This window comes from Chlamydotis macqueenii, chromosome 6, assembly GCF_036417535.1.
Source record: "Chlamydotis macqueenii isolate bChlMac1 chromosome 6, bChlMac1.mat, whole genome shotgun sequence".
Taxonomy (NCBI): Eukaryota; Metazoa; Chordata; class Aves; order Otidiformes; family Otididae; genus Chlamydotis; species Chlamydotis macqueenii.
The window spans coordinates 8,227,738-8,249,353 of record NC_141561.1 but is presented as its reverse complement, the minus strand read 5'-3'; the positions used below and the strand labels follow the sequence as shown (position 1 = coordinate 8,249,353).

The 21,616-nt window shown below is 38.3% G+C and overlaps 1 protein-coding gene across 1 annotated transcript in view; it reads right to left on the bottom strand.

Moving 5' to 3' along the window:
- Positions 1–21,616, bottom strand: part of NCKAP5 (NCK associated protein 5) — a 398,473-nt gene that overhangs the window by 79,680 nt on the left and 297,177 nt on the right. The window contains exons 9-10 of the mRNA XM_086751339.1: positions 15,978–16,016; positions 9,142–9,261 (exon numbers count right to left, since the gene is read on the bottom strand). Coding sequence (XP_086607465.1) covers positions 9,142–9,261; positions 15,978–16,016 — 159 coding nt within the window. The remainder of the gene's footprint in view (positions 1–9,141; positions 9,262–15,977; positions 16,017–21,616) is intronic.

Sequence of the window (21,616 nt, the reverse complement as noted above, 5' to 3'; positions counted from 1 at the left end):
TCAGTTTCACTGAGCATCCACGTGCTGATTTTATCTTGCAATACAGTATTTCACATTCTCAGCGAAGTCAACAGAGATTTAGTCAATAGTGTCACGGCCTTTGGATGAGGATTTGAATCTCACCAGTATCCAAATCCTCATCAAAGATAGGTCATTTGGGTAACAAAGGAGAGCATTAGTAAAATTCAATACTAAAATATGGGGTTGGTTCAGTAGGTGTTTTATGATTCATTATGAATAGTATTTTATTCGAATTACCACCCGTTTCTTCTATGCACAGTATCCATAAGAGTACATAAAACATACAAAGGATATCACAGGAAAATTAATTTTTTTATAGCAGATGGCAACAGAAAATACCTATTGAGTAATCTTACGTGCTAAAAACCACTTAGCATGTTAGTTTGATTCATTTGATGGAACATATAATTTAAAATTACAGGCAAATTACAGTGACCTGATATAATCTGAACAGTTTAAATGTTACCAAGTAGAGTACTTATTTTACTATTTTTAAGTAAAAGAGCCATAATTCTATATTGTTTCATGTCTGCAAAGCGCCACTACACTTAAATAATAGTAACAAAATCACAGTTGTAAAGTAAACCATCAATGAAATTTTATATCCATTGAGTATAACAACAGATGAAATTAATCCTTTATGTATTGTTATGTCATATACACACACTTCTGCAGCTATCCTTCATTTAAATTTCAAAGTCTTAAGAAAACAAAAACGAACTACATACTTAGCTCCGTCAGTGCAATAAGAAGAAAATCGCACATCTGTAATAAAAATGGTTATATTTCTACATTGCTGTAGAATTTCAAGAGATTCCCACTTTACCACAGTACCAAGCAGCCCTCTAAATCCTGGAATCATTTGATTTTATGCACTCTTTTGGTATTTCATTTGGGAGTTATGGAGTGTGAAATATGCACCATGATGAGAAAACAATTATCTAGCACACCTGTTGTTTGCGCATATTGTATTTAAGCAGGGCCTGCAGTGGCTACTATTTTATTCCACTGCAAAATCCAAAATGGGGAGGCTTTAAAAGTTGACCTGATGAGATGAACTTACACTTTTATACGTAACACGTGGCTTATACTTACCACATCACACAGTGTTACAACGTTAGAACAAATCCATGCTAATTCTTGCTATCAGAATGTCAGCAAGAAATATTTTTCCATTTAGAAAGGAAACCTGAACAAATGACTCTACTTAACTACACCAAATATATATATAAAAAAAATTTGTAAACTTCAAAACTAGAGACATATCAGACCAAAAAATGGATCTGTTGGTCACATAAAGCATAAACACGAGTAACTTACAGAGTTTTCACAAAGTCCACATTCTAGAATAAAGGCTGCCTCTACCCATCCTCTACACTGCCACTTGACCATTTGTGCAGGGATTTGTATGATAAGTTGCTAACACATCTTGCTGATACATTCAGCAAACAGAGCAGGCTGAAACAGCACCCAATAGGTTAAGCATTGTTACAGGCTAAATATAACTGTATGGAATAAAAAAACCTATCCTTTAAATGCTTATTAGAAGTTTGAGGCACAGGACAAAGTTGGAAAGGAATACAGCAATACTATTTTGTATTGTGGAACTTCTTCCTTTTCTCTTAGATTTATTCCCATCCTGAATGTACACACTAACAGCAAAAACCATGAAAAACATCCTCGTACTTAATGAGTCTGCCCACATACTTGCTTAGGGTTTCAAACGCATATTGGATTCCTGCCATCACATGTATCATCACTGATAATAAAGATCTGTGCATAAAATAAAGAGAAATCTACGGTTCACCCAGTGTCAGTTGCATATTTTTCTTCGTCTAAAAAACAGGCAGTAAAACCTTATTTTTGTGGTTAAGGCTTGTCACATCAGTACAGCTCCACGGTTTTCTTGACACGTGCTTACTCTGAAAAACTGTCCTTGCTCTTCAGAACAATACCTATTTACTTCTTCAGAACTTAAAAAAATATTGCTGTTCTCAGTCAAAATAATTCATAACTACTTCACCAAAGATCACTTGTGGCTTTCCTAAAGATCATTTCCCCATTCGATTTACTGGTTTTGGTATTTCTGTAGCAATTTATTATCATTAGGATAACAGAAAACCCTCATTTTTAGACCGGCATCTGAAAATTATATATTTAAAATTGTATCACAAAATGTCATGTTTGTGTAGATATGGAAAGCCTTTCAGTGCTTTTCTTTGGAACCTCTCAAGGCTAGTTAAAGTACCTGGATGGAAGAAAGTGCAGCAGCTGGAGGTAACTTTCTCTTGAAAGCATTATAAATCTCATCAGAACTACATGCCTGGTGAGCTTTAGTTAACATTTTCTTTATGTTTGAGAGCAAACTGGTAAGAATTTAGGTGCTGAAATACAGGACAACAGTCTGACAAGAAGGGAGATCACCAAAACACAAATTACAGATGGAGCAGACATACTAGGTCAGTTGATCTAACTCCCTCATAATAAAACACTGTTTTTCACTGAAACTCTAGCTGTGCTTTGTTTGCTTTAGTTTCAAATGCTGTGGGGGATAATGCCCTACCTCTCCTCTCAAACATCATGCCATGGTCTATAACAAAAATTTTTGTGATGTTCCTTTATCAGCCTGAATTAGGTTTAGATCCAGTAAATAATTTTGGCTTTTTTTTTTTTTTTTTTCCACAATGAAAGTTTTTTGGTTTCCTTAGTCAGAAAAGAGCACATTAGGATTTCCTCATGTTATAAATGGGTGTTCTTGAGGGACAAGAACCGCCACCTCAGCAATTTCGCTCGAGGGATCTCACAAAACTTCTTGGAGGTCTACACACCAGAGCCGTGATTTAGACAGTTACAAGCATAAGTCCCTGTAACCAGCGATGGCCTGTAGAGAGCCACCGCTGCGGATGACATCCAGTGATTCTCAGTGCGCTCCCAAAAATCTGCTTATCTCACAGCCTCCTTCCAGAGCTGGCTGGATATCAGATATCAGCCTAATTCTGTCAGGTATTATGCTGCTGCTGTTCATCCAAAACTAGAAGTCATATGGCTTAACGTAAGAAGGTTAGACCAAGTTTCTTTGGAGAGGGCTATTTCCTTTCCTTCTCTCATCACTGACTTTGGTCACCTGTTCATCTAACTAGCAGCCTCTCATGAACACTTTATTTCTGTAACGTTCCTTCAGCATGTATTTGGAGCTGCAAACAGGGCAAGTGAGAAATATGGTTTATAATATATTATGGGATGTTCATGTTTTAAGTTGAGATGAAATACAGAGGTTCAAAGCTGTGTAATTCTGTCTTCTCAGATGTCCTTGGCGAGTGAGGACATTGCAGAAATAGAAAGCAGGTACCAGTTTACTGAGATGATGCAAGACTGGAAATAATGACATCAGCATTTGCACATGAAGAAATGTTCCTTTAATTTGTTCCTGAAAGTCTCAAAAATCCTTGAGTGCTCCTTACTAGATTACCATCTTGATTCCCAATACAAAGAAGTATTCTTATAATTTCTGACTGCTACAAGACTGGATGCTCTTTCTTGGGACAGGATCTTCATGACAGTCATTGTGCAGCTTTGGTAGACTTGGTCTGGAGAAAGTGCTCCAGCAGGGCTATGGCCTGAAATCTTTTGAGAAGTGTAAATGGTGAAAAAACCATCATCTCACTTCTTAGTAGCTTCTCTACTGGCAATGTAATTGTTTGCTAAAATTTAATGTACCAGCTTAAACTTAATATATCTCAAACATGCTTTAATTTATGATATTACCTTTTTTTTTTTTCTGTTGATACAGCCCTTGAGACTGTCATAACTTTACAGCAGTTTTCCACTGCTGCTGAAACAATTAGCAGATTTGAAATTAATTTTTCCTTCCAGCCATCAGTCCTGATTCATGAGTAAGTAAATATCACTACAGATACTGCGACACTTGATTTATGGTTACATGTTTACTGCGAAGAAAAGGACAGAGTTTGTTCTGGAGCTGGAACTTTCCAGAAGATCTGCAGAGTACCCTGACAATCTGACGGATACAAAGGAACAAATGTGAAGTAAGAAAATAAGCAGGTCAACTGCAGGAGTTTCAGAAACTTCAAATGCAATTTGCTGATCTTGTTCTCAAGCCTGCCTGCTCTCTGAAGAGCCCAGAGGCGCAAGGCAGGACTAGTAGCTGGCTTCTGTCAGATGGGAATTATGATGCTGCTGCTCAGCATATAACGATTCCATTATTTAAATATACTTCGGGCTGCTGACAAACTGTTTTCTAACAGTGCGTGATGATCTTTAGTTTTAATTTCAAACTCTCAGATACATACCTTCTGAAATACTTAAATTTTGCACACTTGACTGCTGTAAAGCAATGGAACTTCACTTTTAACCTTCTGCATTCAGACATCATCACGTCTAACGATGTCTGAACTAGAGGTCAGACTCTGAGGCCAGATATTCCATCTCCCTTTGTCAGGTGTTAGGGCAATTAATTGCCCTCTTTTTCTTCCCATATATAATAATGTCACCAGTGCAATTTACCCCTTCCTGCTAAGTTGTGCAACTGTTTCCATCTGAGTATGTACAGCTACGCTCTGTATCATATGTCAGAGTATAGCTGTCAGGTTACTAAAGGGCTAATATCAATGCAGTTACAACAAAATTATTTAAATTGACCTTCTGAGAATTCAGCAGACTGTGCTGTAGCATTCTAGGTAAAATTTTAGACATAAAATTAAACAACGTGGATGGTCCATGAGTAACAAATGAAACTAATCTAGCCAGAGAAATACAAGGAGAAAATAGATGCTTCAAGAGTCCTCCCTGCTTTGCTCTGGAGTTGATAAAGTAGAATTTTTATGATGGAAATAAAATGGCAATGAAAATATACTGTGGGATCAGAGATACTGTAAATCTTATGATTAGAAATATTATTTTATACTTTTCTAACTATGAAAATTTTATTACTTATTTAATCAAATAAATCAACTCAATAAATGTTGCTACTTGCCACTTTTTAACACATTTCACTGAGGGTTCCCTGCACACTTCATAAAAAAAAAAAGTGACAGTGAAAACTTTCTGTGAAAAGTGAAAGCAAGTCTTCATCCATGGGAAGAACTCAGCTAACAAACATGTTGAATTATTGTAAACAGATACACAATATAAACAAATTACTGCTGTATCTATCAGAAGGCAAACTCTGACCCCTGTGATCCTCAGCAACTTTATGCACGTCATCATTGTTGTAAATGGAGGATACGCAATATCAGAACCAGGTTCAATGTCATTAGCTACATCTTCAGGTAGGAGTGGAAAAAGAGGGTTAACTAGAAGGAAAAGATCTGTGTCTCAAGACTGAGCGGCTTATACCCGATAAAGTCAAAACAAGTCTATGAGATAACATAGCTAAGAACTGGAAAAAACTCTGTAATTTGGTGATCTGAGTAGTTTAAAATTTCTTTGAAGAAAACATGGCATCATTTAGAAAAAAATAATGACAAGACAGAAATATAGTGATATCAACATTTACATTTAAGAATATTTCATAAATGCTCTGCATGGCCATGGGCAAAGCAGAAGTGTTAAGCTTCATCTCAGGCTTCTTATTCCTACTCTTGTATCCTCTCTTTGGATTTACCTTATCCCTTCACCAACCTTCTGTCTATCACCTCCAAAAACTTCACTATTCACTTCCAATCAGTTTCTCTCTACCTGATTTTAAATCTTAAGTCTATTATTCCCAGCTATTTCTCCCACTGTCAGATGAAATAAAAGGTGACCCACTAGAATGGAGCTTCTGGTTTTCTTTTCCCAAACCTCTCTATAACAGTCATAATTTCATCTCTTTTTAGCAACCACATGAATTGAGGAAAATGAAAGCTGCTTGCGCAGAAGCTAATCCTCTGTGCTAGTTTTTAACTAAAACTATTGCTCTTTTTCAGATGGTGAAATAGAAACACTTTTCCAAGGCTTCTTCAATTTAAGAAGAGTGATTGGCTGAATAACATAAAATTTTAAAAATAGCTGATCAGGCTCCTCTTATTTATCTACCATAATACTGGCTCTGTAAATCACACCCTTCAGCTACAAAGAATATCCCCAGAAAGACAGAGTAGCTCTTAAAATCATCTACAATATGAAAGAGGTGACAGAAAAAAAAAAGCTTCAGTTATCTCTTTTTCCTCCTTACATTTAAAATCAGCATTACTTCATCTTTTCATGTCAGGAGTGACATATCCTCTGTGCCACTCTCCCTACAAGCAGTAAGCACACCAAAATTTCCAGTAGCAAAGTACTTATATGATAATATACATAATGATATGCCTCAAGAAAACATGTATACTTCTTTTAAAATACTATTAGGTCCTTCGATTTCATGAGTACTTACACTTCTTGTAAATGCATGAAAGTGTAATACTTTTAATAACAGTTTTACAGTGAAGGATTCCTGAAGTAGCCATTGAAACCTTACTATATGATATTTTTTTTTTAAATTGGTAGCAACCAGTTTTTCTTTTGATCTGCGTGAGAAGTATGAGGAAAAATACAGTTGAATCAGTATGGCATACAGGCCATTATTCTGCAGTTACATCCAGAACACTGGATACTCCCAGGATGAGATCAGCATGTAAATACAATTGAACTGTATTTTATCAGACAGTACAGGAAAGGTGAAACGAATACCATGTGTGTGTCCCTTGTCCCTGTTAACAGTATTTGCTCATTCACTTTGATTAGGGTCATAAGTTAATAGGAATGTCCTTAGCCACATATTTAGTACTCTTCTCTAGAGTGACAGATTTAAACAAATACTTAGCTACTGCTCTGAATGTGGGATGTATGCATTTCCAAGAAGACATAATCCAAACTGTGCTTCAATTCTATGCAGGCACACAACAATATTTGCTTAATTTCAGTTCTAAGGAAACACTCTTCTTCAGATTTTACATGTCAGACTGCAAGATCGCAGACTGCATGCCATTTATTTGTTTGGAGTACAGTAAGAGAATAAATAAATTTCGGGAAACTCACAAATTTATTGTTTTGGGTTTTTTTTTTTTTGTAAAAATGACATATGAAGGTTTTAACAGAAGTTCTTAATTTTCTGATGTACACTTCAAATTGTTCTCTGTTTTTTTCCCCAGCGAGGTTAAAATCTGTTGATAGCAAGAGTAGGGACATAACAGCAAATTTTGCTGCTGTCTCGGAGACCTGGACTTTGCCAACGATCTTAATTTTCTTTCTTCCTCTGTCAACAAAGACAAAGCAAGTGAAAAGAGGGGGAAAAAATCTATACACCTTAGTTCCTGCTGAACTGTGTAGGAATAATGATGTAAAATAGTTTGAATCCCGCAAGAAAACCTGCCAGATAATTTGGTTCTTTCTTCCACTTGATGCAGGTTCATCTCTTTCAACTTCTTTCACAGCAGTGACACAATCTAGTTTCAAGGAACTCAAGTCAAAGCATTGATCGCACTTTTCAAATGCTATCTAACACTTCAGAATGATCTGACTTTACTGTTGGCACACAAGGAATTGGGAAGAAGAATCATATCTGTAACAAAGAATGTGCAATGTATGACTTCTGTGCTATCTAACCCAATACTAACATAGACTAGAGTCGGGCACTTTGGAAACAGAAAAAAGAAACAAACCAGGAAGAAAACCTTGGAAACATTCAAAGCCAGGTTGGATGAGGCTCTGAGAAACCTGATCTGCTTGGAGATGTCCCTGCTGCTTGCAGGGGGGTTGGACTGGATGGCCTTTAAAGGTCCCTTCCAACCCAAACTATTCTATGATTCTATGATTCTAAGAAGGAGCGGATGATGTGACTGTCAAAAGTAGAAGACTTGAGCAATAAAGGTCCATGCTGTGGTGGGTGTGTCAGAAACTCTGAATGGATAAAGAGAAATCAGTCCTACACAGGAATTATGAAGCACGAACAAACAGGAAAGAATGAAGGGGGCAAGGGAGAAGAACTCAGAAGACAGAAGGTCCTGACCTAGAATCACCTAGAATCACACCTAAATCAACACAAAATCAAGAGTCAGAATAGGAACCTGAGGATAACACAAGAACCCAGACCCCTGTGATGGTGACCTGGCACGACTATGCCTGCGCTTTAGAGTTTCACAGCATGTACAGCTATTTGCCCTCACCATGGAGACTCCCTTGCCTTTAAGTACCAGCTGGTGAGCAGACCATGCTTCCTCAATAAACAGCCCAAGCTGACAAGAGTTAGCAGCCCTCAGCTGCCAAGCAAGAGTGCAAGGGCCAAATTTTACTTTAAGATACAGATGCACAGCATCAAAGGATTTAAATAAGATACACATTTAATATCACTTACCTAGCTGACATGACTCAAATTTCTCCTCCAAAATGAATGAATTTTTCTCTAACAAGAAAGAACATGTATTGCTAAAACCAGAATTTTCCCTTTTGTTAGAAACCTGCAAAGTTTTAATTAGTCCTCATTTACTGTTCTCCTAGCTTGTGGTCAGATTTGTTGGAACTTCCGCAAAGCAATTCTACTGCTACAAAAGGATGACAAAGTGATAGATTCATTCACAACAATGGACCTTGCCAAATTAAAAGAGATACTGAAACATCTCTTATTATTCCAGAATAGCAAAGAAGTGAGAGATGGGTCAACTGGTTTCTCAACTACATCCTCCCACAAAACACTGGAAAAAAAAAACAATACTCCAAGCCTGTGAAGATGTACTTAAGTCTTTGTAACACATGTGGCAAAAGTTAAATAAATGGGCTGTCTTCTTGCAGGAAATTACACTGTTCACCATCACGCAGAATGTTAACGAATCCAAGCTTCTCCCCTGCAGAGGGATAATGAACCCCTATCATTCCATTTATCATAGTGAAGAAGCACCTAAAAAAATAAGTTGCTCTGCAGGTGTGCTCCTGTCTCCACATTTGCACATAATATGTAGTTGTAGCTCTCTGGCGTCCACTTTCAGTTTCAACAGTACCAGATTATACAGAACGCATATTCTTCTACTATATTAAGTCTATCAACTGTCATTACCCGCTTATTGACACAATCTTAAAAAGAAGAAAAATATTTTATAATTGTGAGAAATACAAAGCTCATAGCTTTCTGCAAAGGCCATTTCCTACCTGAAGAAGGAGGTCAGAAGCTGGTTTGACTCGCTGCTGGAAAAGCACGCTTAATGTTCGATTCTGTTGTTCCAAATCAAAAACTCTTGTTTTCAGCTTTATACATTCCTCCCTCAGACCCTGCAACACAAGGGAAAATAAGATTAGAAAGCAGGTAAAAGAACTACTTAAAAAGCTCTAAGTAATGTCAGATACTAAGAAGAAATATATATACATCTTTTAAAATAGTACAAATCAGAAAAATGTACTTCATTTTCTCCAGTTGTTTGATCATTGCAGGATAACATCAACAAAGTCTTGTAATGAGAACCAGCAGTTACCTGACACATCCTTTCGGAGTTTTCTGTTAATATAAAAAGTGACTTTGCTAGCAATGAGTTTCATTCTGCAGCCCACACAAAGCAGAAAACGGCAACCGAGATATGAATATTGTAATAAGCATAAGCTAAGGAAAAAGCATAAGCTGTACCAAACCAGGAAGGAGTTCAAAGTGGTACTGTGCCTTCAAGGTACTCTTCTGAAGTCTGATCCCCTCCTTGCTTTTTCTGGAATAACCAAGTCAGCACTGCTGGCTGGCATATTGTGGATGGCCTGTATCTTCCCCACTGTAACTTGTCACTGTAGAGCTGGCTCAGCCATAGCAAGATGTTGGTGCACCAGACACATGTGGTAATATAACCCTGTCTGACATTTCCAACATGAGGTTGTTGGTTGACAAGAAGCTCAACATGAGCCAACGATGCATGCTTGCAGCTCAGAAAGCCAACAGGATCCTGGGCCACATCAAAAGAAGCGTGGCCAGCAGGTCGAGGGAGGTGATTGTGCCCCTCTGTGCTGCTCTCATGAGACCCCACCTGCAGTACTGCATCCAGCTCTGGAGCCCCCAACATAAGAAGGATGTGGACCAGTTGGAGAGGGTCCAGAGGAGGCCACGAAGATTATCAGAGGGCTGGAGCACCTCTCCTATGAGGACAGGCTGAGAGAGCTGGGGCTGTTCAGCCTGGAGAAGAGAAGGCTCCAGAGAGAGCTGATAGTGGCCTTCCAGTACCTGAAGTGGGCTTATAAGAAAGATAGGGAGAAACTCTTCAGCAGGGCCTGTTGTGATAGGACAAGGGGTAATGGTTTTAAACTGAATGAGAGTAAATTCAGATTAGACGTAAGGAAGAAATTCTTCACTGTGAGGGTGGTGAGGCACTGGCACAGGTTGCCCAGAGAAGCTGTTGAAGGCCAGGTTGGATAGGGCTTTGAGTGATCTGGTCTAGTGGAAGGTGTCCCTGCCCATGGCAGGGGGGTTAGAACTAGGTGATCTTTAAAGTCCCTTCCAACTCAAACCATTCTATGATTCTATCAGGTACCAAAAAGCCTTAAAACAGGCCATTAGAAGCAGACCTGGAGTGTAAAACCTCTGCATCTTAGGGCACAGGACATTACTGTAGGAACTGAAAGATGCAGATCTTTTAGCCAAGGCTGAGTCAGGGTCATCATGAACAAGCCATTAATGGCTTTTAGATACAGCAAATATCTATCTATCTATCTATCTTCAATGTAAGACCTGCTTTTCCCAGCCACTTGAAGGAATATAAGATTCTATCACAAAGAGGATTTTGGAGAGAGAGCAGAATCTGACTCAGCCTTTCAGCATGATTTTTGCACTTGTCCATTTTGAGACATGAGAGCTCCATAAATCAGGAAAAGCAGTCTCCTAATAAAGCTTATATATAAAAATAATAAGCTACAGCCATATCTAGTTTGATTAAAAAACAAAATCTCCCAAAAACTTTCCCACATTCCTTTAAATTTAGGACAGTTGTTGCCCTGTGGAATTGCCTAGCTGATTTTACTTCCCACCATATGAAGGTGGAGAAGCAGGCCTCTGGATCCCCATATGCTGTCCTGTCAATACCATTATCAACATGATGACCTAGCCTTACGAGAAAACAAATCAGAGGAGGAAATTGTAGTCAGATGTAGCTTAAATTCTTGCCTACAGTTGCTCTAGTCTCCACTGTAACAAGCACTGAGGTTATAGGAGGTGAACACATAATAAAACAAGCTCATCTTGAGACTTTCAGAAAATTGTGAACATCTTTTTATGCATATAGTACATATCAGACTTTATTATACTACTGGATGAATGCAGTTACCTTCTCTTGATAGTTTCTTAATATTTGTTTTAGGTGGCTGTCAAGTGGCCGTTCAAGTAAAATTACTAGAGCCTTCCAACACGATCCCTCAAAAATCTTGAGTGTGACGTTTTGTAAAGCCCTAAGGCTTTGATTGCTGTGAGCGAGACCTCTTCCCTCTGGTCTCACACAAGGCAATCTCTATTAGGAAACTGCAAGCATCAAGACCCATCATTATCTGCCTTTCACAAATAATCAGAGAATTTAAAACAGAGCCCTAGCTGTTACAACAGTGTTTAACATTTCAACACTACTAAGTGCACTGAAAAGGAAAAATGATTCACAGAAACTGACAACGCAGAAAAAATTTAAATCTTAGCAATGCCTCTGCTCAAAACCTTCCTATCTCACACTTTTAAAACCAGAAGATTTATGTTTCAAACTTTAGACTTTCCATAAAAAGTGAAATATAAGATAGCAGACTACCCACCCAGATGCTATGAACTGTGACAATGGTCATGCCACACATAGTCTGGAGCAGAAATGAGGCACATTAAGGTAGCAATATTCTGGTAAAATAAAGTCTGAGTTTAGAAAGTTGAAGTCCTAAAATTACCAATTAATACAACTACCAAATGCCTGAAGCATATAATTCCTCTCCTGCGGGCAAAATGGTCAGCTATTAAGATAGTAATCTCCCAAATATCAAAGGTATTCCTTTGGGCTCACTGTAGTAATATCCAAGCATCTCTCTATTCTTCCTTTTCTCTTCTGTACGGGACTCACTCCTCCAAAGTGGGATTCAATGTCCTCACTAGATGTTCCAAAAATATGCTGCCCTTCCTCTAAAGATGCTTCTTCTGTTTTAACACTTAACTCACTTCTTTTTCATTTCTCTGATGAAGATGAAGAAGAAATAACTTTCATACAAAATCTAGAGTAAAAAAGTATTCTCCTGAATACACTCCTGTGGAAGAGGGTAATACGCAAAGAGCAGATACACACACCACAAAACAATTTCACAAAACTGCTGATCCAGGTCTTACATGGAAAAAGGAAAAAAGAAAAAAAAATCCAGTTCCCAGCATTCCTATCATCTCATGTGATATGAGAAGTCTTTGGGTTGAAAGAGAAAGAATGGATGCTTCCAGTAAGTATCAGAGCACACAGGTTTGCCTCAAGTTAGTTTGTCGTTTTTCTGACTTCTTAAATTTCCCAGAGGAAAAATTTTCTATTAGTAAGTGGTAGAAAATCCATATAATTTTGCTACATAGAATTTTGAAATTTTGCTGTGCAGCTAATTCAGCACAAATCTCAACTTAATACAGTTTCTCCATAGTCACAGGAAAAAAAAAAAGCCTCTCATATTAGAGAAATTCTGTATGTATTGTAACAAATTATATACTTGAAAAGTGCACATTTAAGACTGTAATTCCATTTCAAGGTTTCAGTGACATTGATAAATCACTCAAGCTTTGCTCACTCAATTTGTGTCACCAGGATCTCTCGGTGGAATCACAGGCTTTTCACATACTGGCGAGTACACAGTGCTTTATTCGTTACATTACGGCATGTACTTGATTTAAACAAAAATTAGTCCTTGAGGTACAATTTCAGATTCACAGCAAAGCCTACGCAGTGTGCGTTACTGTATAAAATCACTCTTCTCCATTTTCTGAAAGCTTTCAGCTTTTCCTCACACCCCGCTATGCCCCCAAGGCGCATTATCTCACTGTGGCACGACTGGCTCTGTCTTACAGCTCAGCTGCACGATGGCAGATTTATCTGTTTACCAGTTACTATTTGGATTCCGATATCTACCTATTTGGGCTGGTTTGAGGAGTCCAATTTCCTCTTTATTGTATGCCATTGTGTTCCTGTCTTTTCCTGTAAAAGGACTTGTATGAATGGTGTCAGGAGCACTGTAACAGTTAATATTCATTAGCATTTAGAAGAGTACCCTCTTTCCTCTTTCCATGTATATTAAATTAGCTGTTATTACTCGGTAATAGGTAAGCAGCTGTTAAATCCCATCAATACTAAGTGAATCACTTTATTAAATGTATTCAAATCTGTTTTAATTGTATCCATATGAACTCCTTGGTTCCTATGGGTTAGGGAGAATTCATTACTGAGAAAGTATGTAGTCATCAAAATGTCTGATGCCTTTGCAAAGGGACTCAAGAAGCTCCTCTCTTCATTTGGGAAACAACCACAATATTCCCAAACTAGAGATTAATATATACTGGTAAATATTTAATCACATATGGTTTTATATTACAAAATGTGGATGAGGTTTTTGTGTGCATTAATATGACAAAATGCCTCAATTTCTACTTAAGCTGTATTGAAACAAAGATTTGGGCTTTTTTTTTTTTTTAAATAGCTGAACTTATGTTTCTAAAAGGTGTTACAGCAATAGCTCTGCAGGCCGTAGTTCTCTGATGATACACAGACCATATAGCATATGTGTATAGAGAGTACAGAAAGAGTAATACAGCACAGATAGCAACAGTGCGAGCTTCCCCATATGTTGTGATTTGCACAAATCACCTCCGAGCTACGATAGCTCCAATGGCTGTAAGGCAATATCCCTCTTCTAGAGTAAAAGGCTTTGTTGTGCATCAAAAACCCGTGGGATTGAACAATGACATGTTCAACCCTAACCTGCGGTAACAGCTGTGTGGCCGTTTTGTGGCCACAACCGTCGGGTGAAGAGATTTAGGGAACATTATTGCTTCTGGATTCCTGCTCCCAGCTTGGGCCACAGGAACGTGTTACACATATAACAGGCAACTGCACCCTGCAGTCTTGCACCACGAACCTACAGGTCACCTGGGCATCTCTGTCTGCAGGGCAGGATACCCAAGAGCAGACTTAATGGGGCTGGAACATCTCCCTGTGCATCTTTTAATCTATCCAGAATGCCATAAAATTGATTCACAAAAAATCAAGGGTATCCAGCCTTGTCCATGATGTGCAGATGGCCAAATGCAACCTTCTGCACCTATTTACCATTCACTTAGGTGCAGATGGTTACGGGTGCGTATGTTTGTCTATCGTGCTGTCAGGGCGCTCTCTCCACTTTTAGGAGTTTAGTTGGCAGACCTCAAGGTCATCTTCTTCATGTCTGAGCCATGCAGCAGCCCCCTTGCAGCTACACCTGCTCCCAGCCTCCTGCCTCCTGGATCCTGAGCTGCGTCCCAACCCCTTGGCTTGGCTTTGCTCCCATCTGCCTTCTCCTCACGGACTTGTCCAGCGAACACAGGAGTGAGCCTGACCCTGACACTTGGTGCTCAGTATCCTGCCTGCCCTGCTGTCACCATCGGTCCCTGCTCCCCCGCTTTGCAGTGGGCATTCTGAGTGATGTTCTGCTGTTCTGAATGATGTCCATAATTGGCTTTGGAGTCAGTCCTCAAAATCTATTCCAGTACTTTGCTATATTTGCATCTAGAAAGCTTTTGGGCGTGTGGCAGAGGTTTTTGATTATCTTAACTTGGTGTTTCTTGCTGCATTTTAAGAACATTATCTCTTGTCCTGTCATTCAGCGTAGACAGAACAGTTTATATTCTTCTTTGCACTATCTGCACTAGAAGACAGTATTTATGTGTCTTTCAGACTCATCTTTTTAAAGCTAAATGATCCAAAGCATTTTAATAACATCACATTCATCAAGTGTTCTAGATCTCACAAAGGATCATTTCATGAATATTGAAGGGTTCATAGCTTATTATTGCAGATCTTTCTATTTTGTCTGCCTCCCCGCCCGCAACTACAAAATGACATCACAGCTCAAAGACCACTTTTTTGTAGAATTGTCCTACCAGTTATTCTCTGCCCTCTCTGGGCAGCTGATTTTTTCTGTTTATATGTATCACCTTGCCTTTCTCTCTGTTTAATTTAATCTTACGTTTTTTTTTCCAGATCACTTCTTCATTTTAGCAAGCTAATTTTTAATTTTACTTCTCCCACTAGGTTCTATTTGAAACAACCATACTTCATATCTAACCATCTGGAGTGCGAACGGAAACTTGAGACATGACTTGATCCAGAGCAGACCCTTATAGAAGCCACAGTGAATCTTTTCGTTCTGCCAGGTTTGCCACCACCCTACAAGAATTTCGCCTGCGCAATACTTCCCTTGCTCACCCAGGAGAATGGAGCAGGACATTGAAAGGTTTTTCAAGACAAAATACATGATCACTATTGCTGGTCCCCAGCCCACAAGGAGAGTAGTCGAATTCCCATTTTATATGCAGAGCTTTCTCTTTTATTCAGGGAAGCACAGGCCCACACCAGGGAGTCTTTCCTTCCACTGAACGTGAAGGAGCATGTCAGCTATTCACACGCACTGTAATTTGTCTGTTTTACATTCCACAGAAACAGACTGTGGGAGCAACATAACTCATTATGGATACTGAATGGAAAAATCACCATCTGGAGAAAGGCTTTTCAGTTGCTATTGTCTCAACATAGGTAAACAATAAAAAATGGATATGGGTCCTATATGATCAAGTCTTAAAGATATACAGATTTTTATTCACTTTGATTACAAAAAACTTGACTTTGGGCCTGACATGTAACAGTCTTGCTAATTAAATGTGTGAACATTGTTCAAAAAAAGTACGCTATATAAGAACATATATCCCTCAAATGAACGAAGAACATCTGCAAGCTTCTAAGTTATACCACAATACTTAAACCACAACTTACCTTTTGAGTAAGTAGAGCCTGAACAACCTGATTAGCTACCTGAAATAAATAAATAAAATAGTTTAAGCATGTTATCATATGTGATTATGCATAACAATATCTTCTTTTGTGGCTTTACACTCCACTTTCCATCTACAACCACCATTAATGCTAGTATATTCATTATTTACTAGTATTTTCATCAGATAGCACTAGTAAGAACACATGAAAGATACATCAATTACTTCTGTCCTACTCCTCATTATAAACAAACATGCATTGTATCAACTGCAGTGTGATATGATGGACATTTGGTTAACTTCTGTCATCTCTCCTCTGGATTAGATTAAAATTTCACAGTCCTATATGCAGCTGGTGTGCATCAGCATGGATTGACTGCATTCACTAGAGCTGATTTTGACCAGCCAAGGATGGAGTCCTGAATGTTTTCATGAAGTTTAATGGTTTTCTTGATTCAATATTGACAAAATGGTTCATCTGTCATGACAAGCACAAACCATAAAGTGCCACAGAAAATTAAAGTACCTACTGTCATCAGAATGTGGTTGGGAAGCATTCACACCACATAGCATAATTGACTTGAATGAGATTACACACCATCGATTAGTAGAACTATATATCCAACAGGGAATTTCTGAAGTTATTTCTTCTATACATCCTTTCTAATTTACATTTACCAGCAGGCATAGGGGGAGGGAATGGGAAGAACAAGGGACAGAAAGACGGACTGAGATATGATTTTCGGTTGATATCTAACTTGCATGTTACATTTCTAAAGTAATTTAAAACTACATGTGCATATATTATCACACAATGTGTTTTTGCTCTTGCATTTAGGCAGAGCAACTAGAGATCTCACATTGTGCAAAAAGTGACAGCAGTTATGATTTCTGGATTGGTTTTGGCTTTCAGAAATTACAGTAAAGCATATGCAGATACCACCAAATAGGCGTTGATTCTTCTTACCCTTGGCAAGTTAAATTAAAAACCCCACACCATTGATGTGAACTGAGCTGTGAAGAAAGAGCTGAAGCTTACTCATTTCTGTAAATAGTTCAATTCTGTGGATCCAAAAGTTACATTTGACTCATACTCTCATAAAATTGCCTACTATCAACTTTTTTTTCCAAACTGTTCTCTAACTTAAGGCAGTCCATGGAACAATGGTCCCATAAAATAGCTCTACACATTATTTAACAAGAGACACAGACTAATATTAGAACAGTAATAACCAGCAAGTAAATATGTTACAGCTTTGAAAAACCATGTGCCTTTCTCTATAGGCTTTCAAGATCTACATCCGACAGTGCTCCTTCTGGCTTGCACTTTTAATGTCTGTTTGCTCTACCTGAAAATTGAACAAACCATATTGAATAGATTATTTCTTTACGTTTTGACATGGAGTTACTTTACCAAGAAAGAACTAAAAGGTCCTTTGAAGTGTGTACTAGTCACTCACAACAGAATAGCCTACAAAACTACTCCTACAGCTTTATATATTGCACAGAGGAGTATAAATGGCATAATCTTCCAAATGGGAAAAAACTGAACTTGCTGATGCATATGTGACAAATTTTCCAGCATTGAGTGTATGAAGTTAGGTGTAAAATGAAAGTACCTGCCAGTGATCCATAGCTCCCATAGATCTCAATAAGAGAGAAATGTAACCAGTTTCTTTACAAAATGAGGTTATTTTATTCTAGGATCTAGCAACTTGGCAAACTGTGTTGCTATTACCATTCAAAGATTTTCAGGTCTGTATTCTTGGTTTTCAGCAGGAACAGAGGTGGGAAGCCTCCAGTGCAACGTTCTGCAGTTACTAAAATTAATTTAGCAGTCAATAAGTGGAATCATATCCAAACTTTTGCATTTCAAATGAGGCTGCCATTCCACTCCTACAGCAGTGCTAGTGTTATAGGATCACAGTATGGGTGGGAAAGGGACCTTTAAAGGCCATCCAGTCCAACCCCTCTGCAAGGAGCAGGGACATCTCCAACCAGATCAGGTTGCTCAGAGCCCTGTCCAACCTGGCCTTGAAATGTGCAGATGGAAATAAACTGCTAAGCTCGTACACCTACTTCATTTTTACTTACAGAAACACCACAGATACAGATGAACAACATAAGCCAGCACTACAGGAGTCATAGTCGCAACTACCAAAAACTGAGGAAACTGAGACCACTGAAGGTAGAATGACTGACTTCTGAGATGCACAATATGTGAAATTCCCACAGGTACAAGGCAGAACTGTGGCTAAATCTCAGTAAAAAGCAGACGGTAAAATGACTTGACCTGTGATTCATGCAATTAATCAAGGTGAAACAAGCAATAGAATAGAGATGGTGGGTTCCTTCGTCTGCTATTATGTAGGAGATGACACTGCTTGCCTCCACACTGCCTGCCTTTCCTTTCAACTTAATAGTCAAGATCTTTAGGTGAGGTTTTCTTGTGCTGATTGTAATAAAAGAGAGAAAAAATTCAGCTTCACTTTTTCCTTAGATAATTATGTTTACATGTACATGTTATAGAGTGGTCCTAATAGAAGAGGTATGAAAGAATGAATCAAAGAAACGAGACCCTAGTGTAACATCTATTACACCTTTTACAACTACTGAGATTTTAAACAGCTGCCTTTAATGTATGGTTTCATAAGCACAATGACATTTCAAGTGTACTAAAATGAAAGGTCTTATATTTCATTCAAATCTTAAAAATAGAATGCCTTTTTAAGATCACTTTGTATTTTTGATCAGCTAATTCTTAAAACATCAGCAAAAATATCATCTACCCTAAGCTCCACAATTTTCTGTGTGTAAGTATGGTGAAGCTTGACAGAAATCACAGCTGGCAGAGTGATGTGAATAAACATGACATTACCACTTACCAACAAACTGACAGCTGATTTCCAAGATAGGAAACTAGGATTAAGCATGTTAACCTCAAACCCCAGAGGTACAAGAAGACAATTCTGGTTTTTACATTAAACTTTTCATAGACAGAAAGATATGTTCATGGAGTGTTTCTGAAACAAAATGAGTTCTTTTCTTACTTATGAAGTACTGGAACATTTCAACAACACCTTCTTCCAAATACTGTTCTAAAGTTGTTTGTATGTACACTTCAGAGATGAACAATTATTTTAAAAATCAGCAAATATTTATTAAAATTCATAAAGGACTCACTTCAGATTGATCCGCGTTCTTTTCAGATTTCATCTCTATGAACATTGGAGTTTCACTGAATTTTACCATGAAAATGATAACAGGGCATGCATTTTTAAGTCACAAGTCCAAACATTCATACAATATTGAATGAAAGACATCATATGAATGAGAAAAACTATGTAAAATAATTGATTAAAAAAAGAAAAATGAGATAAAATAATGGCAGGCATAGCTTTAAAAATGCAGCTCTGATATCTTTTTGTCATACATAGACAGAAAAATCACAGTGGTTATTTTTACTTCCTTCATAGGCAGCTTAATGGCCACCAACACCTCAGCAGAAAGCACGCTGTGCATAGCAAATGTCCTTATCACTCTGCTGTAGAGGCCCGAGGGACCACGCAGCGACGCTATTGTCAGGGTGGCCAGATTAAAAGATGCTTCAGTGCCCTGAGCTGAGTTTGCCTGTGCCCAGGGAAGAGAAGCCACAATCTGAGGATGCTCAATGATGAGAGAAAGATGGCAGCATTACCCCAATAGTGACCAAAAGATGCTCCCAACCTTCATTACCTCAAGGGCCTGTCAAGCATCCCAAACATGTAACTAATCAGAATAGCTAGGTGTTAGCTTTGGAGGTAAGCGCTCCTTGTGTATCAGCCCAGGAGAAGTTCAATACACTCACAGGTAATTGGACTGCAGAGGCAAAATTAAAATAATGGGTGTAGTAGGCACTCAAATTTTTTTGGTGGCAAGCTCTTTCAGGTTTGGGTGTGATCACAGCCTTGTATTCCCAGGAACATCTGTGTTCCTCCCTTTAAACTCATCAGATGTCCCTGATGCAAAACGGAGCTGCAGCACAGATGGATACATAGCTGTAGAGGATACATCTGCTCCTAAAAACTGCTGAAGAAGTCCTGAAGCCCAAACTAGGGAAGGTCTGAAGAGATTTTCACCTTCAAGAAGTGGCAGTCGTGTAAGGTGAGTTATGAACAGAAGCAGCACCAGACTTAGTCTTAAAAGGAAGAAATTTTCAAGTGGAAGACTTTATTTTTCCATTAAAATATTTACAGAAATTTTATTTTTTTAATAACATCTCCATTAAGAATCCCTGTTTGGAAAGGACTTTGTGACATACAACACATTCTCAGAAGACTCTGATTCTCACAACCACTGAATGGGTTATTCCCTAACTACACTTACGTCTCATCTCCTATTCGCTTTATTGTTACTAAAACGAAGTAGGCTGAGAACATGTGATTTCTTGTGAGGCTCCACCAAGGGCAAGTGCTCAGGTAGATGTTAAGCCTGGACTCCTGCAGAACTTGCAATTATTTAACATGGTTTTGTTGCCTGAATCATTGGTAACAACTTCTTCACCTCAGCGATCAGAAAGAATTAGGTCCAAGTTTGTGTCAGCTAAAACAATGCTGATTACAACGCCACTGCCAAAGCGTTGTGGGGGGCTAAAGGGGAAGGAGAAGAAAAAAATGATACCAAGCCACGGGGAAGGACAAGAGAGGTCACTGCACACAAAACAGAAGACAAAAAGGGAAGAAAATAAGCAAACAAAAGATAAAGCAGGGAAGCACAAAACCACAGGTGATGAGAAACACTTTCTCCTGAAAAAGTTGACACAGTGGGAGAAGCTGGATACAGCTGTGATAATACGGAAGAACTGAAAATAGCCAATGTAACGTTGAAGATAAAGTTCAGAACATAGTTTGATATAATTACTCCCTCTTTAAACTGCAACAGTGTGTAAAAAACACAACCCTGGATCAGAAATCCATCATGTTAACTGCAAATACAACAGAAACATATCTTCTGTCCTTATAATCTGTAAGGAGTGTTTGGCTGGAATGGGCAGTTATGGTGCTTTACTCATTTCTAAAATTAATTACACAGATTTTGTCCTAGACAAGCAGAAAATAATTTTAAGTTAAGCTCTGCAGTTTAAACTACAGTTAGTAATTATATGGTAATTTCATCCTTATCACAAAGATACACAAATATCCTTCAAGTGTGCGCTGAATGCAGTGACTCAGGCCAACGCAGACCAGTGCCACAGAACAGACAGAGCATAACTTAGTGGGAAAGTGCATCTGCAAGTCTTTTACTCCAGCTCCCTAATAAAATATGCTACAGCAGCAGAAGTGCAGATTTGCTGATGGAAATTTGCACTGAACTGGAGGTTTCTTGTACCAGAGCTATATTGCTCATGCCAGTAACACTTCAGCAAATGCTGATTAAAAATTTTAAAAGCCGGTATGAAAACATGAATTGTCATCTGCTATGTGTAGTTTGCACACTCATGCACTCTTTTCTCAAAGGTACAGCTGAGAAGTCAGTGTAGCAGTGTAGTTTTTGTTTTGTTTTGTTTGATGTTAGCTAACTACTTATGCTACCACACATTCTTATTATGGAATGGGTGAACGATTTCTACTAAGCAACTCTTTGAGCTACTAAATCTTAAAA